The following is a 16,163-nucleotide window of genomic DNA, read 5'->3' on the forward strand; positions in this document are numbered from 1 at the left end:
CCAGAATTAGGTAGGAAACCTAAAAAGGGCTTGAAAATTCATAGACAGAAAAATCCACTGCAAGCATTTGGTTTCAGGTCCTGGTTTCACTTGTGCATGTTTGCAGGTGTGTGTGTGCCGTAGCCTTTCTTATCCCTTCCATCTTTCTGACATTCTTCCTTTCCTTCTGTCAGCAGATGACATAGAGGTACAGTCTGAGGCAGCAGGCATTCTGTGTCACATCAGGGAGACGGGCAGCCGGCTCCTCATGTCAGATCAGGGACATGGGCAGCCCGCACTTATGTCTCAGATCAGAAAGCTGGGCAGCTAAGCTCTTCCGTCTCAGAGCAGGGAGATGGGCAGCTGCCTTTTCTTAAGCACTACTTCCTAGTTCTTACGGCAGGGGTTTTCTTCTTTTTCTTTGTTTTTCTCCAGTGTTGTGGGTTATTCGTTTTTGCTGTTGGTACATTGCACTGTGATGAGTCTCCGGTCAGATTCCCTGTCTCTCTAGGCTGGTCCACCATGTGAACGGGTTTCTCACTTTGCATGCCACCTCACAGACCACGCCCCTGCCACACCAGGAGCAGAAAAGGCCTCTGCCACAGGGCCCCACTCAGGGCCCCATGTACTTGAATGATCTGCTTAAAACTTCAGAAGATGGAAGTGGGAGAACTGCTCGGAAAATATGGATGGATTTTTTCCTATTCAAAGAAGTGGGTGAGCAGATACAGGCTGTCAGTTTTATAAAGGTCCAGCAGTGAGGAGTTTCTGACATCAAAGGCCTTGCACATTCCCCACCTTGTCATGAGTCAGAGAGCTGAGGTCATGGAAAACATTGGTGGGATCCCATGGGAAGAGATGTTTCTGACACCTTTGTTTGTGAAGAAACTGATCGTTTTCCTATTTGGCTTGACGTCGGTGAAGGATCTGGTTTTGTAACCAAGTGCACAGATTGAAAGGAAAGGGGAGTCCACGGCAGCACCCAGTCAATGGTGGAGCATGAGCAGTGAGAACAAGAAGCTGAAGCAGGGTTTTGTCTGTTCTCACCCCCTCACAGAGACCAACATGTGGTCAGCCGACAGAGATAATGGGCAGAGGGGCCACTGCAGGCGCGAGCCCTGATATGCCATTGGGCTCTTTGTGGCTCATTGGGGCATCTCCTGTAGAAGGTCTTGCCAGATGCTTCCAGAGGGACACCATGGAGGAGAAACTCTGAGGCATTGGCAGCAGGGCCCTGGTTACATTAGAATTTCAGATGATTCCAGGGTGTTCATGCAGAGTGGAGAGTTGGACTCGCGGTATTGTGCTCCTAGGAAAATTTTTAAAACTTGGCATACTTTAAAAAAGAAATAACTCTGACAGTCCTACTCAGCAGTGAGGGATAAAACTGGAGTGAAATACAGCATGTCACCCCAGTGGTGCTGCTCAGCCCTGGACACACTGGTCTCCCTCTCTGTCTTCTCTGCCACTCAGAGGTCCAAATGCAAAGTTGTTCTTGACAGCCAGTGTGGCTTTTGTTTGTAGGTGGCTTCTTTTATCTTTTATTTTGTTACTGAAAAGAAAGGTAGAAACTTACATTTATTAAGCATATATATGGCAGACTTTATCTGATTCACACGTGCCCTTCTCCCCATTTTATAAACGGAAACTGAGGCTGAGGCATAGAACAATATGTCAGAGGAATGAACAGGCTGTGGCAGCAGGTGTGGAGCCCACCCTCACCTGTCCCGTTGTTCACACCTCCCTGATGGGCTGCCTGACGTGGGCTGAGAACCCAAGGGAGCCTGCAGCTGTAGGACGGCAGGAGCACAGCGTCCATTCATGCACTGTCATGGGCCCCTGTAGGGAAAGCTCAGGCCATCAAAGTAGGATCAGGTTTGTCTTGGCCCATCTGTCCTTTCCTGGTCACTCTGCTTGCTTTGGCACTGCTTTCCTTCTAGGGTTTTCTTCTCCAAGCTTCTCTGGCCCATTCTCCCACCAATTTTCTTTGGATTCTATGTATAAATGAGATCATGTGGTAGTTTTCTTAGTGACTTATTTCACTTGGCATAATACAATTATGCTAAGTCTATCCATGTTGTTGCAGATGGTAAGATTTCATTCTTTTTGTGGCAGAGTAATACTCCGTTGTATAAATGTACCATGTTTTTATCCAATCATCTATTGATGGGCATTTCTGTTGTTTCCATATCTGGGCTATTGAATAGCGCTGCAGTGACTATAGCACCCAGATACTTTTAACCTCGGCTTTTTTTTCCCATTTGATCTATTGTAGCTCTGCTTTTCAACCATAAACATTTTTTCTCTTCAGGAATCTTATAAATACCTGGAGGATGTATACCTTAACTTTCATTTCCACTGCAACAAGGATTAGGTGGCTGCATTCCAGGTGTGACCCTCTGAGACAGGGGCCATCTCTGAAAGAGGCATAGGGACACATGGGAAGGGTAGGGAGTGCTAAACACTTGTCCTAGGCTGTGCTGAGGTACCTGCGTTGGTTACCTGCTGTGCAGCTTTTAGGTTGCCAACCCCTGGTTCATTTCATAGTGTAAGGGGTGTTTTCTATTTTAAGTATGTTAGGAAAACTAAGGAAAAACTATAAAATGTTATTAGCTGTGTGACAGCCTGTAAAGTGGCAAGTCAGATGCGTCATCGTGCTGTTAGAGCGGTTGAATGAGTGTTCACGTGGAAATGAAGAGCCGTGCATCACTGTGTTAGGGTGACAAAGGGGCCTGAGGCCGGCTGGCCACTTTCTCTCAAACCCTTTTTATCTCTACTTTGTCTCTTTTTTATTTTGTTTCTTTGTTTTCTTTTTGAAATTGTCCTCATTTTTCACTTCTCTTTCTCTTAAGACATTATCTATTGAGTTTATTTGCTCTTTTAGTGTTTCTTTTAGTTTAGGTATTTCTGAAATGATTTTCTTTCATTTCTTTCCTGAGTTTTGTCCCCTCATTTCTGAGTTTTTCTAATTCTGATGTATGTTCTTTTATGTTTTGTGTCATTTCTTAATGTCTTTTAGCTTGTTTTGAAATGGAGGTCACAATTTTTATCTGTCTGTTGGCATGTTTCCTGGCACACATGCATTTTCTAGGGATGATATTCTGTTTGTATTATCTTAGTGTCATAGGGATTTGACCTCAGTGTTTTTCTTTTGTTCATTTCTATGTGAAATTCCCTTTCCTGGACTTGTAAAAGGACGATGGTTCACGGTAGTGTTCTAACTTCTGGGGTATGTGTGTGTATGTAAAGTGTGCATGAATGTGCCTGCTGTGTGCACGTGTGTACACATGAGTATTTGTGCATGTGCTTGCATGTACGTTTGTGCGTGTCATGTACAGTGATGTAAAGTTTGCTAACACTTTCTGGCTCTCCCACTTTTATTTTTTCTTGTCTCTGCTGTTGTTTCCTGTTCAACTTGTCCACTCTCAACCACCTCTCTGCAGCGAGGCTTTGTCTAGAAGGTGCCGTGGTAGGTCAGTGCTGAGGTTTGTGGGAGCCGGGTTGCCTCAGCCCTTCCTGCCCTCGTGGCAGGTTCCTGCACCCACGTTCTGTTGGTCACAGCCATGGCCCAATTCAAGTTCAGTCCTCACCTCGTCCTGGCCAGGTTTTGCAGTAAAAGCCTGGTGGCTGCTCTGAGGTCCCTCTGCTGTCGCACCCATCAGAGACACCGTGCCCCTCTGACTTCCCCACCTCTGTACACACCATGCAGGTCTTGTGGCTGCTGGTTGTCCATCCTCTCCTACACATATTTGCAGTTCATTATGCCTTTTCACCTTACTTCATTGTAAATGTTGCTTTGGGTTTTTGGTTTTGCTATCTAGAAGCTTTATCTGTTTTTATATGAAGATTCAGATAAATGTAAAACTATGCTACCTCTTCTACCACCTTTCCAGAACCTTTCCAAATGCTTTTGAGTGTTAAGTGCTCATCAATTGCTTGTCTAAAGGACAGAAAGGAGAGGCTGAGGCATGTAAATTGCTTATTCTTACACCATCAAGTCAAGGGTCCTTGGGATTTTTCCCCCCCAAGGCTATTAGTTCATTCTTTTGTTTTGTTTTTTTACCACTTTAACTGTTTTCAAATACACAGCCCAGTGGTACTAAGTACATTCACATTCTTGTCCAACCATCACTGCCACCCATCTCTAGAACTTTTTTCTCTCTCCAGACTAAAACTTTGTCCCCATTAAACAATGATTTCCCATTCTTCCTCCCGCCAGCCTTGCCAACCACCATTCTACTTCCTGTCGCTATGAATTTGAGTACTCTGGGTAACCTGTATCAATAGCATCGTACAGTATTTGGCCTTTTGTTACTCGTTATTTAATTTAGCATAATGTCCTCAAGGTTCATCCACATTGTGGCATGTGTCAGAATTTTCTTTCTTTTTAAGGCTGAATAATATTCTACTATGTGTGTAGACCACATTTAGCTCATCCATTAATCTGTCAATGGATATTTGGGTTATTTCCTTTATTGTGAATAACGCTGCTGTGAATATGAGTTCAAATATCTGCTTGAGTCCCAGCTTTTCAGTTCTCTTGCGCATATACCCAGAGGTGGAATGCTGGATCATATGGTAATTCTATGTTTAATTTTTTTAGAAATTACCATACTGTTTTCCACAGCAGCTGTGTCATTTTACATTCCTACCAACAGTGCACAGTATCTCTACATCCTCACCAATACTTGTTATTTTATGGTTTTATTTTTTTAAATAATAGCCATCCTAGTAGGTATGCCCCAAAGTGTCGTGTTATCAGCTGACTTTTTACTTTTGGAACTAAAACTCTTGCTTCTTGCCTTCTCTCTTCCACGCTCTTCCTTTCTAAGAGGCTGAAGCAAAATATTCATTAAAAATTAAAGCCTATTTTAGTTTGGACCTTGATTGCCCAGTAACAATCATCAGTGTTCTCAAGGAAACATTACCAGTCTTTTCTAGAACCTAACAAACAAATAGACAACAGAATAACAGTACTAAAGAAGATTGGGGTTGGGCTCATTCAGCATTCTTGGGATATTTGTGAGAAGACTCGGTCATTTGGCGAGGATAAGTGCCATGTTCCCAACCGGTGGTTCTTTCTGCCATGATTATTATTGCTTCTGCTGCTGCTTTTTGTTTTTTTAACTTCTCTCCATTTCCTGATTTTTTTTTCCTAAATAATATTCTCTTGAACAAGAAATACTGCTTTCCCTGCTTTCTAAACTTTGGCTGATTCAGGTCTGAGTATAATTATTATTCTACTTCAAAAGGAGGCTGCATCGCTTTCGTGGGCAGGACAGGGGAGCTGTGCGCCTTTTAAGACCCAGCCCTGTAAATCCTACAGCATCAGTTCCATTTGAAGTTAACCACGTTCGACGGACATTTTAAATCCATAGTAATGTCTAAGAGGCTCTAAATTAATTATCTAACTTCAAGTTTAAAAATTTAGTTTCTCTCTTCATGAATATTCCAAAGAAATTCAGTATGAGGGTAAGGAATGTTTTGAAACATTTTTACAATACAGAGCCTAATATGTTTAGCCTCTATTTTAGGTAGATTTTTCCTTAGCATCGGGCAGTGAAAAAAGGTGGAATGTATGGTAATTCCTTTATTAAGAAAAAATTATTAATTAAGAAGAAATTATTAATTAAGAAAAAAATTTTTTTTTCTCAACAGTATTTCATTTACCATTCACGACACTCTTAGTACAATGACACTGTCATCCTTAATTTTCACTGAAGGGAACTGAACTTCAGAGGGCTTAAAATAACTTGCCAAAACCATGTTTCTAGAAAGTAGTATTGTCATGGGATTTTGCCTTTTCTCATTAGTAATTACTAAAAAGTTGTCTACGGCCATACAACCCTGAACGCTCCCGATCTTGTCTAAAATGTTTAAATGATTTCATATCTCACAATTCACTTAAAATATAACTTAGCACAAATTCACAACTATCCCCAATATTGTTTCACTTATCCAACAGGTGTGCTCTCTGTTGCAAAACAATTGTGTCCAACCCAAGTTCATCTCATCCAGGTCATGTTTTCTGATAAGCCCTCCAGTAAAGGCAATGTGTACCCATGTGGACACCAGCCATTTCCATGTGGAGCATGTGGAATACCTACCTGAGCTGGAATATCTACCTGCATCGGTTTCAGAGGAGAATGGGCACAGCTCCCCCCGAGGAGTGGGAGGCTGGCTTGCAACGTGATGCAGTGTCAGTTCTGTACTCTGCCTCCATCTCACCTGTCCTCGGGCACAATCTACCAATCTTGACAAGCATGGGAAAATGGCCATACAAAAGCCTGCACCAAGCTGAAGTCATTTCCGTGCTTATAGTAGTCTTCCCCATTTTATTCAGTTCTGCTACAGATACTATATATATTATAATATTAATATACTATATATTATTGGACACGCGGAACTTTATCCTGAGCTTTGGGTGTGGGCCAACATGTTATTCCTTTGCTCCTTAATGAAAACCTTCTCTGGCTTTTTAGACCCAAATCAGAAACTTCTCCTGATAGATTAAGCCTTCAGAAAATTTAGCGCACTGTGATTTTTTTTTTAAGCAAATAGCTGTGCGATCACTAATAGAAATATTTCTGAGGATTTCCTGTCATTCTATCTTTAGTTTTCTGGTAAGGCTGTGTCTCCATTGTTTTTTTGCCTTTTTGTTCTTGTCTGTTATTTCTGTGTGGTGATATTCTATGATGTTTCCCTCTGTTTCTTCTTTTATTACAGTATATATTTCAGTTCTGGATTTTTTTTGAGTGGTTATCCTTAAGTTTATGTAAAAAAAAAGTTTGATATTTAGAGTATTCCATTTTCTTCAGCACGCTTACTTTTCTCCATTCCCATATTCCGGTTCAGGCCTTTACTCTCCCCCTTTTGATGTTGCCACAAATTGTCTCTGTTGATGGTGGTCGAATAGCCTCCTTTAGTATTTCTTGTAGTGCAGGTCGTGTATTAGAAAATTCCCTCAGCTTCTGTATGTCTGGAAAGGTCTTTATTCCTCCTTCATGTCTAAAGGATATCTTTGCTGGATGTATTATTCTTGGCTCATAATTTCTCTCTTTCAGTAGTTTGAATATTTGGTTTCACTCCCTCCTGGCTTGTAGAGTTTCTGTTGAAAAATCTGATGATAATCTAATGGGCTTTCCTTTGTAGGTTACCGTCTTCTTTTCCCTGGCTGCCTTGAGGATTCTTTCTTTGTCGTTGATTTTAGACAGCTTTAATACAATGTGCCGGCTAGTTTCAGTGCCTAAGACTTCCGTTCGCTGAGGCAGTGAGGGCTTAAACCACCGATTTCAGCCCTCTTCTCTCAGTCGTTTCTCCGAGGTTTCTGCCGTGAGCGTTGGGTTCAGCGGTTTTGTATGCTGCCCCCTCAGCCCTGTGGGCCGTAAGCGGAGCCCTAGCAGTCCGAGTTCTTTCCTCTCCCGCATCTGCGGTAGTTCCGGGAGCAGCGGGCTCCGAGCACTGAGCTAGGTCTGCGTCCTGTGCCCGTGCGGCTCTGTCTCTGCACTTCTCCATTCCCTCCTTCCCCGCTCGCTCGCGCAATTCGCCCACCTTTAGGTGAATTCAGTAGTGGGCCTCTTCGTCTTGCCTGTCTGCTGTGGAGTTATTGTTGTTCAATTAGTTGTAAATTCCAGGGGAGCTTTACAGAGGCTCACCTCACGCTGCCATTTTGATGACGTCCAGAAAATTAATTTCTTAAAATTAATTATTAAGAAAAAATTATTATCTTCTTATTTAGTTTATATCTATAGACACTGAAGTGTTTATCAAAATCACTCACTAGAGAATTAGAACAGTTACTGCTTTTGATTCTTTGCTTCATGAGAGTAATTGAAAGAATATGAAATTATATTAAAGACAATAATGGCCTCTTCAGGAAGCGATTAGATTATTTGAATATTTCAAATACATTACAGTCTCTATCTTAGAAGGTAATTTGAGGACTTTAAAAAAAAGGAAATAAAGCAAGATGAATAATTTTGACTGTACACACAAAACAGAACAATTGATTTTACAGTTTCCAAAGTATGTTACGTGGTCTGTCTTCTGAAGGGTTAAATATAAATTAAAGAGATTGATACAAGTGTTCCTAGAAAAAAACATGGACAGCAGTAGAAAAGGGCAACCAACAAAAGAGAGATTAATTCTTCATGTCATTCAAGTTTGTGTGTCTAAGATTATGTATACTGTATTGTTTTATGTCTGATTATTCTTTAGCCTGTACTTAACTGATGGTCAACCTAATAAAAAAGATAATTAAAGTTATTTGACTCTTTGTTTTAATGTCAGAAGCTTGACATCGTTTCATAGTGGCTAGAGTCTGAAATCAGTTAACTTTCAGGAATCTTGACTTTTGAAGAAATAAAGTTTGATAATGATAATTATCTAATGATAATTAGATAATTTTTATATCTGCTGGAAGTTCCTTTTTTGATAGGATATCTTCATTATCTAAGTCTAAATTAGAGCACCACAAATATAAATTTTAGATAGTAAAGCTTGTAAACATTTTCTTACTCAGGAGATAAGACCTATCAGAGGTTATTGGAAAGAAAATAGCTGCTACAAAGATTCTTTTTCATAGCCACTAGAGTAGCTATTGTTCTTGATTTCAGTTCTCAAGTTCTGTCACCTGGGGTTTTGTTGTTAATTTGCAAATGGCTAAGTCCCTGAGGACAATATGAAACATTTTTACAGAGGTAATACTAAATATTGAAAATGCATACATTTACTTTTAGTCATGTGGTTTACAAACATACAAATGAGGAACTTCCTAAGAACGAGGACCAAACTAATCCAAAAGTAACTAGATTAAAGGTCTGCCATAAAACTATTTTTCTCTCTCCCCAGGTTTCCCTCCATTTCTCAGTATGAGACTTTTCATCATTAAAATGAGTTGCGTATAGATTTCAGTTAACGTCCTTCCAAAGTGATAAGGATGTAGATTTAACAGGATAAGACTAACCGTCTTAGCGTCTTAGCGTTACACTGCGGCCCCATAGGTAAGGCTCAGCGGGCCTTTCCGTCCTACCCATTTCTGACAACTGCTTTCTTTCTGATGAACACTCCAAGGTATTTAAGACTGAGAAAGTCTGTAATAGACTTTAAATACAGGGAATATAGGCATTTTTATTTAAAGTCGCTTTCTATTCATACATCTCTTTTGCTTATCCAATTTTAATAATAATTGACCCTGGAAACCTTAGGTCAGAGCTGTAACTTGAATAATTTTTGTCCATGTAGGATCAAACAAAATTTAGATGAAAATCTTCTGAAAAGTGTTCAGTGTTTTGCATTTAAAATAATCTGCTACCTTAAATATTTACTCAAATGCTTCTCACATTAATCTGACATACATAAGTAAACATATAATTAGGAAATTATTTCATTATCACTGTTCTTTTATTGTCTAAAAGTGGTGAGCACTATTCAACATGATTAAAGGTTATCCATCTTAAGAAGTAAACTTCTCAGCCTCTTTATGTACTTGCTATATTAAGCATCTAAAAAGAAATAGATATTAAACTTCTAGTGAGCAGAAAATGAATCAGTATTCCAAAAATTATGGATTGGGGATCATATTCTCATGCAGCTCTAAAACTCAGCATTCATATTCCATTAAGACATCATCTAAGATTGAGCCCTACAGCTTGGGTTTGTTTAGAAATTGTGAAATAATCATTCCTTTCTAGTCAGGGGAAAAGGAGGACATTGAATTTGATTAATAACCAGTCTACATTTTTAAATATCCTTACATCAGTGAAAGTCATTTTCCTTAAGCCTGCTTATTTGTCTTGACTATGCTTTGAGAAATTCAAAGTCATTACAGTGTTTTTATGATTGACTTTTGAATCAGATTATGTTGTAGTTCTAAGTAGCCAGGCAGATCTATCTGAAAAGCCTATGTCCCTTTCTAAACAAGTGTTTAACTTGTAGCTCATCATTTAGAAACTACATTGGTTTATTTTTTAAAAAATAAATGATATGCATTAATAATATCCAGGTTGGTTTAGATTTAAAAATGGCCTAATAGTATGAAAATGAGAGTCCTTGAAACTAATGAATTCAGAGATAATTATTTACATGTCTGAATAATGTAATACACAAATCCTTTTTTGAAGACATGCCTCTAGAGTTATGAGATTACATACAATTTCAGAACACTTCGATTAGGCCTCGTATTACTCTTGGGTAAGAACTGCTGAATTTTATTGAGTAAGTGAATTATCAGTGTGCTAAGAAGTGGTCGTTTTTTGTGCAGTGGAAAAAATAATTGGGATTTATTAACTGCTCTTTCTTTTTTGCCAGATTTAGAAATGGCGGTTGCATATTGGAATTTAGTATTATCTGGAAGGTTTAAGTTTTTAGATCTTTGGAACACCTTTTTATTGGTAAGTGTCCCCCTGCTTCTTGCTGTGTGTGCCCAGTGTGAAGAGGGCGGTCTGCAGGTTATATGGCTATCCATATTACCTAACCAAAGTATCGCATGTGGGCATTGTGGTAAAAGAGAAGTGCTATACAGAGATCCACCAGATAGCCTACAAGTCACCACATAGTTTTGTCACCTGCAGAGCATGTAGCCGCTGAGTTTTAGGTTGGGCTGCTCCAAGCCTGACTTCGAAAGTGGCTCCAGGCTGCCAACTTCTAGGTTGGGGTTTCAGATGATGGATTGTATCCCTTGTCCAGTGAAACCCTGCCATTGTGTGTGGGTTCACAGTCTGATACCATTTTAAGATGTATTTTATGAGGCTTAGAAGGAAAAGAGGGCACAGCTGGCCCCATTAGGCGAGAGCCATCTGTGCTAGAGGCAGACTTCCCAGTCGCGCTGCACCTTCTTAGTGAGAGGGGTCCTTCTGGCATGAAGTCAGGGGAGCAGGTGCGGCTGTGGGCTATCTGAAGTGCGTGGAGCATCCCAGCTCCCAAACAGGTGATCATACTATCAGTGTGCCCACCTCTCCCTTGTCAGTTCCATCCGTGAATGTGAGCGGAGGTTGTCGTCCTCGCAGCATAGAGTCTAACCTGGCCGAGGGCAGCCCTTCTATCCAGAGCACTTGTGTTTTCAGGCCCTCCTTGGAGTAGTGTGGGAATGCCTAGGTTCAGCTTCTCAACAACAGGTCACATTTACTCTGGTCCACGACTTACTACTTTTGTGGCTAGTAACCTCAACTGCAGACATTCCCCAGAGCACCTGCGCACATGTGTGCAAAGACGGTCGGAGAGCTCCCAGGTCATTGTAACGACAACACACTGGGAACAACCGCACTGTCCATCAGTCAGAGAGTGGAGAAAAGCTCAAGCGTGTAAATGCAGGAGGACACAACTGCAGAGCAGGGACAACGGATCCATCTAGATTTACAGGCGTCAGGCTGGATACATTTCAAACACAGGGCTGAATGGAACAAAAAGTTGCAGAAGACTACATACAATTTGGTAGCCATTATATAAATGTTTTAAAACATAAGACAATCTTATAAGGTGTTTATGAATATATGTGCATGTACTTACTATATGTGCAAAGACAGGCATGAGAATGATAAATGCAAACTTCAGGAGGATGAGGACCTCCGGAAGCAGAAAGAGCAGGATGAGAGAGAAATGCCAGGGGCTGCAGGTTACACCCTCCTCCTGCAGCTGGATGGTAAATAATAGAACATAGATGTTGGTATATTTTTGGTATATCTGACATATTAAATAACAAAGATGTTTACAGAAAATTGTCCCAACACATTGTAAGAACTACCTAGTATATAGAAAAATTATGTGTCAAAATACAACTAGCCTATTGTCCTGCATTGTTTCTAATTTGATTTGGGGGTTAGGGAAAGAGATTTAAAATGCTGCCCTTCTGTTTGACAGGAGTTTATAATCTTTGCATTTTAATATTTTAAATGTTTTTTTTAAATGTCTACTTTCTATGTTTGCACATTAGTATTATGTAGCTCTTCACATTTATCCAAAGCACTATTTTTAACGTTTAACAATTTTCTTCTGATCCTTATTTCTCATTAAATTCTGTACTGAGATAACTAGGCCACTAGGAGAGCTGACAGTTAAGTCTGTATCTTAAATCTTGTTGTTGTTTTTCTCTTCTGTATTAGGAACATCACAAAAGATCAATTCCAAGGGACACATGGAATCTTCTGCTAGATTTTGGAAATATGATTGCAGATGACATGTCTAACTATGACGAAGAAGGTACGAGTTGCAGATGATGGGCAGAGATGCTGATATGTATGCTACCTTGTCCTGCCCCATTAGCATAGGACAGTGATGGTAGATACAGACAGTGGATCAGACAGGTCCTACCTAGAGTGTAGGACAGTGACAACAATACAAACCCTAGGGTCAAAGTGGTTCCACTTGACTCCTGGCCTTACCCCATCAGTGAAATGGGAGTAATGATGATAATAATAATAATAATAATAATAATATCCATTTTATTATGTCTTATAAATCACACAAAAGAAAAATAGGGCTTCGTATTTATTTAAATCAAGAAGACAGTTCCCTAAACTAAAGCATTTCAAAAACGGACATGCAGAGAGCCCTGTGGCAGAACCATACAGTAGAGAGGTGTTTGGAAATCACTGCTCCAAGTGCATAAGCCCGTTCGATGCTGTAGGTTGTTAGGCTATTTAAGCTTATTTGATGATTCCAGTATTTGTTTATTTCCATGAGCATAATCACATATTTAGTAGTCCCAAACCCCAAATGTTTCAGGACACTCAGTCAGGGAACACTGAATGCCTGCTGCTCACTGGGCGCTCTGTTACGTTAGGGAAGGAATGCGCAGTGTCCGGACCCCACGTACTGCCTGCTTCCTCCGTGCCCAGCTAGGAGGTAACCCCCTGGGCAGCCTCCTCATCACTCGTCTTTGTTCTAGAAAGTGAAGGCTCTTCAGTGACAGCGCTCTCCACCCTGGTGGTAATTGTTGGCATAGAGTCTGTCTCTCTGTGTCCTCAGCACGTCACACCCCGCTAGCACAAAGGAGGCACCTCGTCAGTATGTGTCAAATCAGTGGGTAAATATGGTTGAATTCAGACAGAAGCCCTGCTTCCAGGAGCTTTAGCTATGGTGGGTGAGACACGGCACATCGACATAAAAAAGAGCCAACATGTACAGCAGTGAGTGTACGGTTGGCCACTGCATGGTTTCTGAGCATCCGGGCCTTTAAAAGGGGGCCACTTGGACTGGGGGAGGAGGCACAGCTCAGGGAGAAAACAGCACCCCTAGGAGCCAGAACTCAGGAGGAAAGGGGCGGCATCTCTCAGCCTGGGAAGGCAGAGGGTCCTCTGTTTGTTCCTGACAGCCTGGTGCAGGGGCTGAGGGCCATAAGGCTGCAGTGGGAACACGAGGGCCAGCTAGCCCTCTGTGCCGCCCTCGTTAGAGAGCCATGTCCACACGAGCACACAGTACCTGCCAGCCCTGGGCTGGCTGGAGTGGAAGAAATAGGTAACTTGAGCTGTTAACTGAAACTTAAAATCATTGGAGTTCTTGAGATGTAAATGTTGGATGATGAAAAAAGTGCTTTGAATATAAAAGTATTGCTCTAAAACATTAATTTTTAAAAACCTGTTTGTTTTCCTTTAGGAGCCTGGCCTGTTCTTATAGATGATTTTGTAGAATACGCACGGCCAGTAGTCACGGGTGGTAAACAGCCCTTTCTAGGCGGAAAATGAAGATGGACTAGGATTAGAAAATGGACTGCGTCCTGCAAGGAGACATTTTGCTCAGTTACTGTGCACATGTGTCACCGATTTCAGAAGTCGTCCTTGACCAGTCATGAAACTGGAATGACCATCTCACTCTGCTTAAAGAAAAGGGTGGCTGGTTTTGGACACCGTACGGAGACCCTCAGGAGAGAGCTGCTTCAGAATGTCTGGCGATGGGTCACATAGCTGCTGCTTTAAGAGATTTCTGCATGATTTTTATATTTATAAAAAAGTAACCTAGAGCCTGTTTGCAGGACTGCAGAGCATGCTGTTAATTCATGATTTAAGGTGAACACCAGCAGTTACCATACTCTGCTGAATTCTATGTAATTATACTTAAAAAACAAAACAAAATAGTATTTGTGTCCTTGGTAGGATGTTGTATTTTTATACAAGTCAAAGCTGTTTAAAATGTGCCCAAAAGAAGAAGATCTTGTCGTGGATTCTAACATTTTTTAAACTTGGTGCCAGGAATTCAAGATTTATATTTTTTGAATTATCAAATATCTAGATTTACCAGATCTATTTTTCCTTTAATTTTCTCTAGATGTTCATCTGAAAATCATTTTATAGTTTTTAATAGACATTACAGTTTGCACAGCGATGGCACGTGTAGTATGTGATTCCAGGGAAGTTTTATTTTAAACTGTTTACAAGTCAACAGGTCTATTTTACTTTTAATAATGTCATTTGAACTTCCTAAGAAGTTTCGTAAAGTATGCTTTTTAAAAAATGTATTTTATTACATTTAAAAAGACATTTTCCATGAAAAATATTTCTTTTATGAATGACGAATTATAGAGATTTAAAAAATCAAGTAAGTTGGTTCCTTTCAACTGTGTGTAACATCCACAGTGTCCACCGTCCAGCCCTTTGTGTGGTTGTGCACATTTGGAAGCTAAAATACACATCATTGTCCAAAACAACCAACCAAACCGGAAACCTTCATGTCATTCACGCGCTGAAGTCTGTGTTGGCCTCACATTGCCATCTGATTTCTCTGGTGTTTGCCTTGTCAGAGACGACCGTCCAGGACAACATGGATAAATGGGGTGTAGTCCAAAGGCCAGAGGCCTGCGACGCACCTGCTCTTTTGGAAAAGCTCTGTGTAGAGTTTTGAAGGTCACTGTGTGGACCCTACCTCAGATTTGAAAGACCTTCACGTCACAAATGTGCCTGCTGGCCACCCACAACCCAGTTTATGAGACAGATAAGTTGAGGTTATTTCACGGGAGAGAGAAAATTCACTTCAGACTTCTTGTAAACAGGAAGTGTGCCTAAAATGTATAGTTTGATTTGACTTTCAAAAATGCGATTCACTCTGTGGTTTAGGAAGCACCCATGTATACCATGAGGTTTGCCTAGACTTACTATATGTGAGCTATTTATATTTTTGAATAGAAATCTTTCAAAGAGGGCAGCAGGCCGTGGGGGATTGGAAAGGGGCGGAGGCTTAGAGATCACAGTCTAGGCTGGGGCCCCCAGCCCCAAACTAGGTGCAGGACCCAGGTAAGTCATTTCACCTCTCCCAGACCTCCACTGCTATGTCTGCAAAAGGCAAAGTGGGGTCATCTCTACCTGTAAGTCTGTGATTCTAAGAGAGCATTTATTTTATATAAGAAAAGCTAGCTTTAATAGAAACCTCAACAATTTTGAAGCGTCCTTCAGGGCTTCATGTATTCTTGACATGTAAGTGTTCTACTCAGAGAAGGTCCTAGAACTCAGATAACCCTGTATAAATTGTAGAGGTCTGGGACTCTTATTCTTCAGATTAAAATTACATGGGGAAAAATGTTTTCTGCACTCGTTTATCAATAGATATCAAAACATTAGTCATCGGACAAAGGCTCTTCAAAAAATTGTGGGTTTCTTTTTCTTCTATTATTATACATTTAAGTCATGCATGCTGTGAAAGTGCTAAGAACTTTGGAAACATTAAAATAAATTATTTTCTCTGGTGTTCTGTTATTTTAATTCTATTTTTGGTTGCTCACGTACTCACCACTAGATGTCAGGGTCTTGATCTTGTCATGGAACTGACAGGAAAGCCACTTCTAAAGCACAGTAAACTAGCCCCTGCAGGAACATTCCCGCCTGTGCACAGCCTACCACCCTAGTCAAATGAGCATGTCCCCAAATTGATAGCTTCAGTCATTTCGTTTTCTTTTTCAGAATCGCATAGTGTGCTAAATATGGTGGTTTCCATGTGAAAAATTAAAGATCTCATACAGCCCTTGAGTTGATAGGAATTATATAACCAAAATACACTGAAATGCAAGCTATAAGTATAGTGAAAATACACAAATTAACCAAGCACAGTAGGTTTAATAAATATATGTTACCGGTGCCTTTATAGAGTGCCTGCCAAGAATTTCTGGAATAGACATCATCTCTTTCTGCCTTGGTGACATAATACATTTCATTGTGTTATTTTAACTCAGTAAAAGTTTAGATGTAATATTATACACCTCT

General features: G+C 40.5%; 1 protein-coding gene across 6 annotated transcripts in view; it reads left to right on the forward strand.

Annotated features, from left to right (window-relative positions):
- The window catches only part of DCUN1D2 (defective in cullin neddylation 1 domain containing 2), a 30,809-nt gene extending 15,160 nt beyond the window's left edge, over window positions 1-15,649 (forward strand). For 5 of the 6 annotated variants that reach the window (XM_081047086.1, XM_081047083.1, XM_081047082.1 and 2 more), the window contains 3 exons: window positions 10,288-10,370; window positions 12,078-12,174; window positions 13,570-15,649. In XM_081047086.1, the coding sequence (XP_080903212.1) occupies window positions 10,288-10,370; window positions 12,078-12,174; window positions 13,570-13,658 (269 nt within the window). In that variant the 3' untranslated portion in view covers window positions 13,659-15,649. Of the gene's footprint in view, window positions 1-5,944; window positions 6,212-10,287; window positions 10,371-12,077; window positions 12,175-13,569 lie in introns of those variants that run through there. The other variant, XM_081047085.1, reaches the window with a different exon arrangement.
- Window positions 15,650-16,163: the final 514 nt, after the last annotated feature.

This window comes from Rhinolophus hipposideros (genome assembly GCF_964194185.1).
Source record: "Rhinolophus hipposideros genome assembly, chromosome: 4".
NCBI classification, from domain to species: domain Eukaryota; kingdom Metazoa; phylum Chordata; class Mammalia; order Chiroptera; family Rhinolophidae; genus Rhinolophus; species Rhinolophus hipposideros.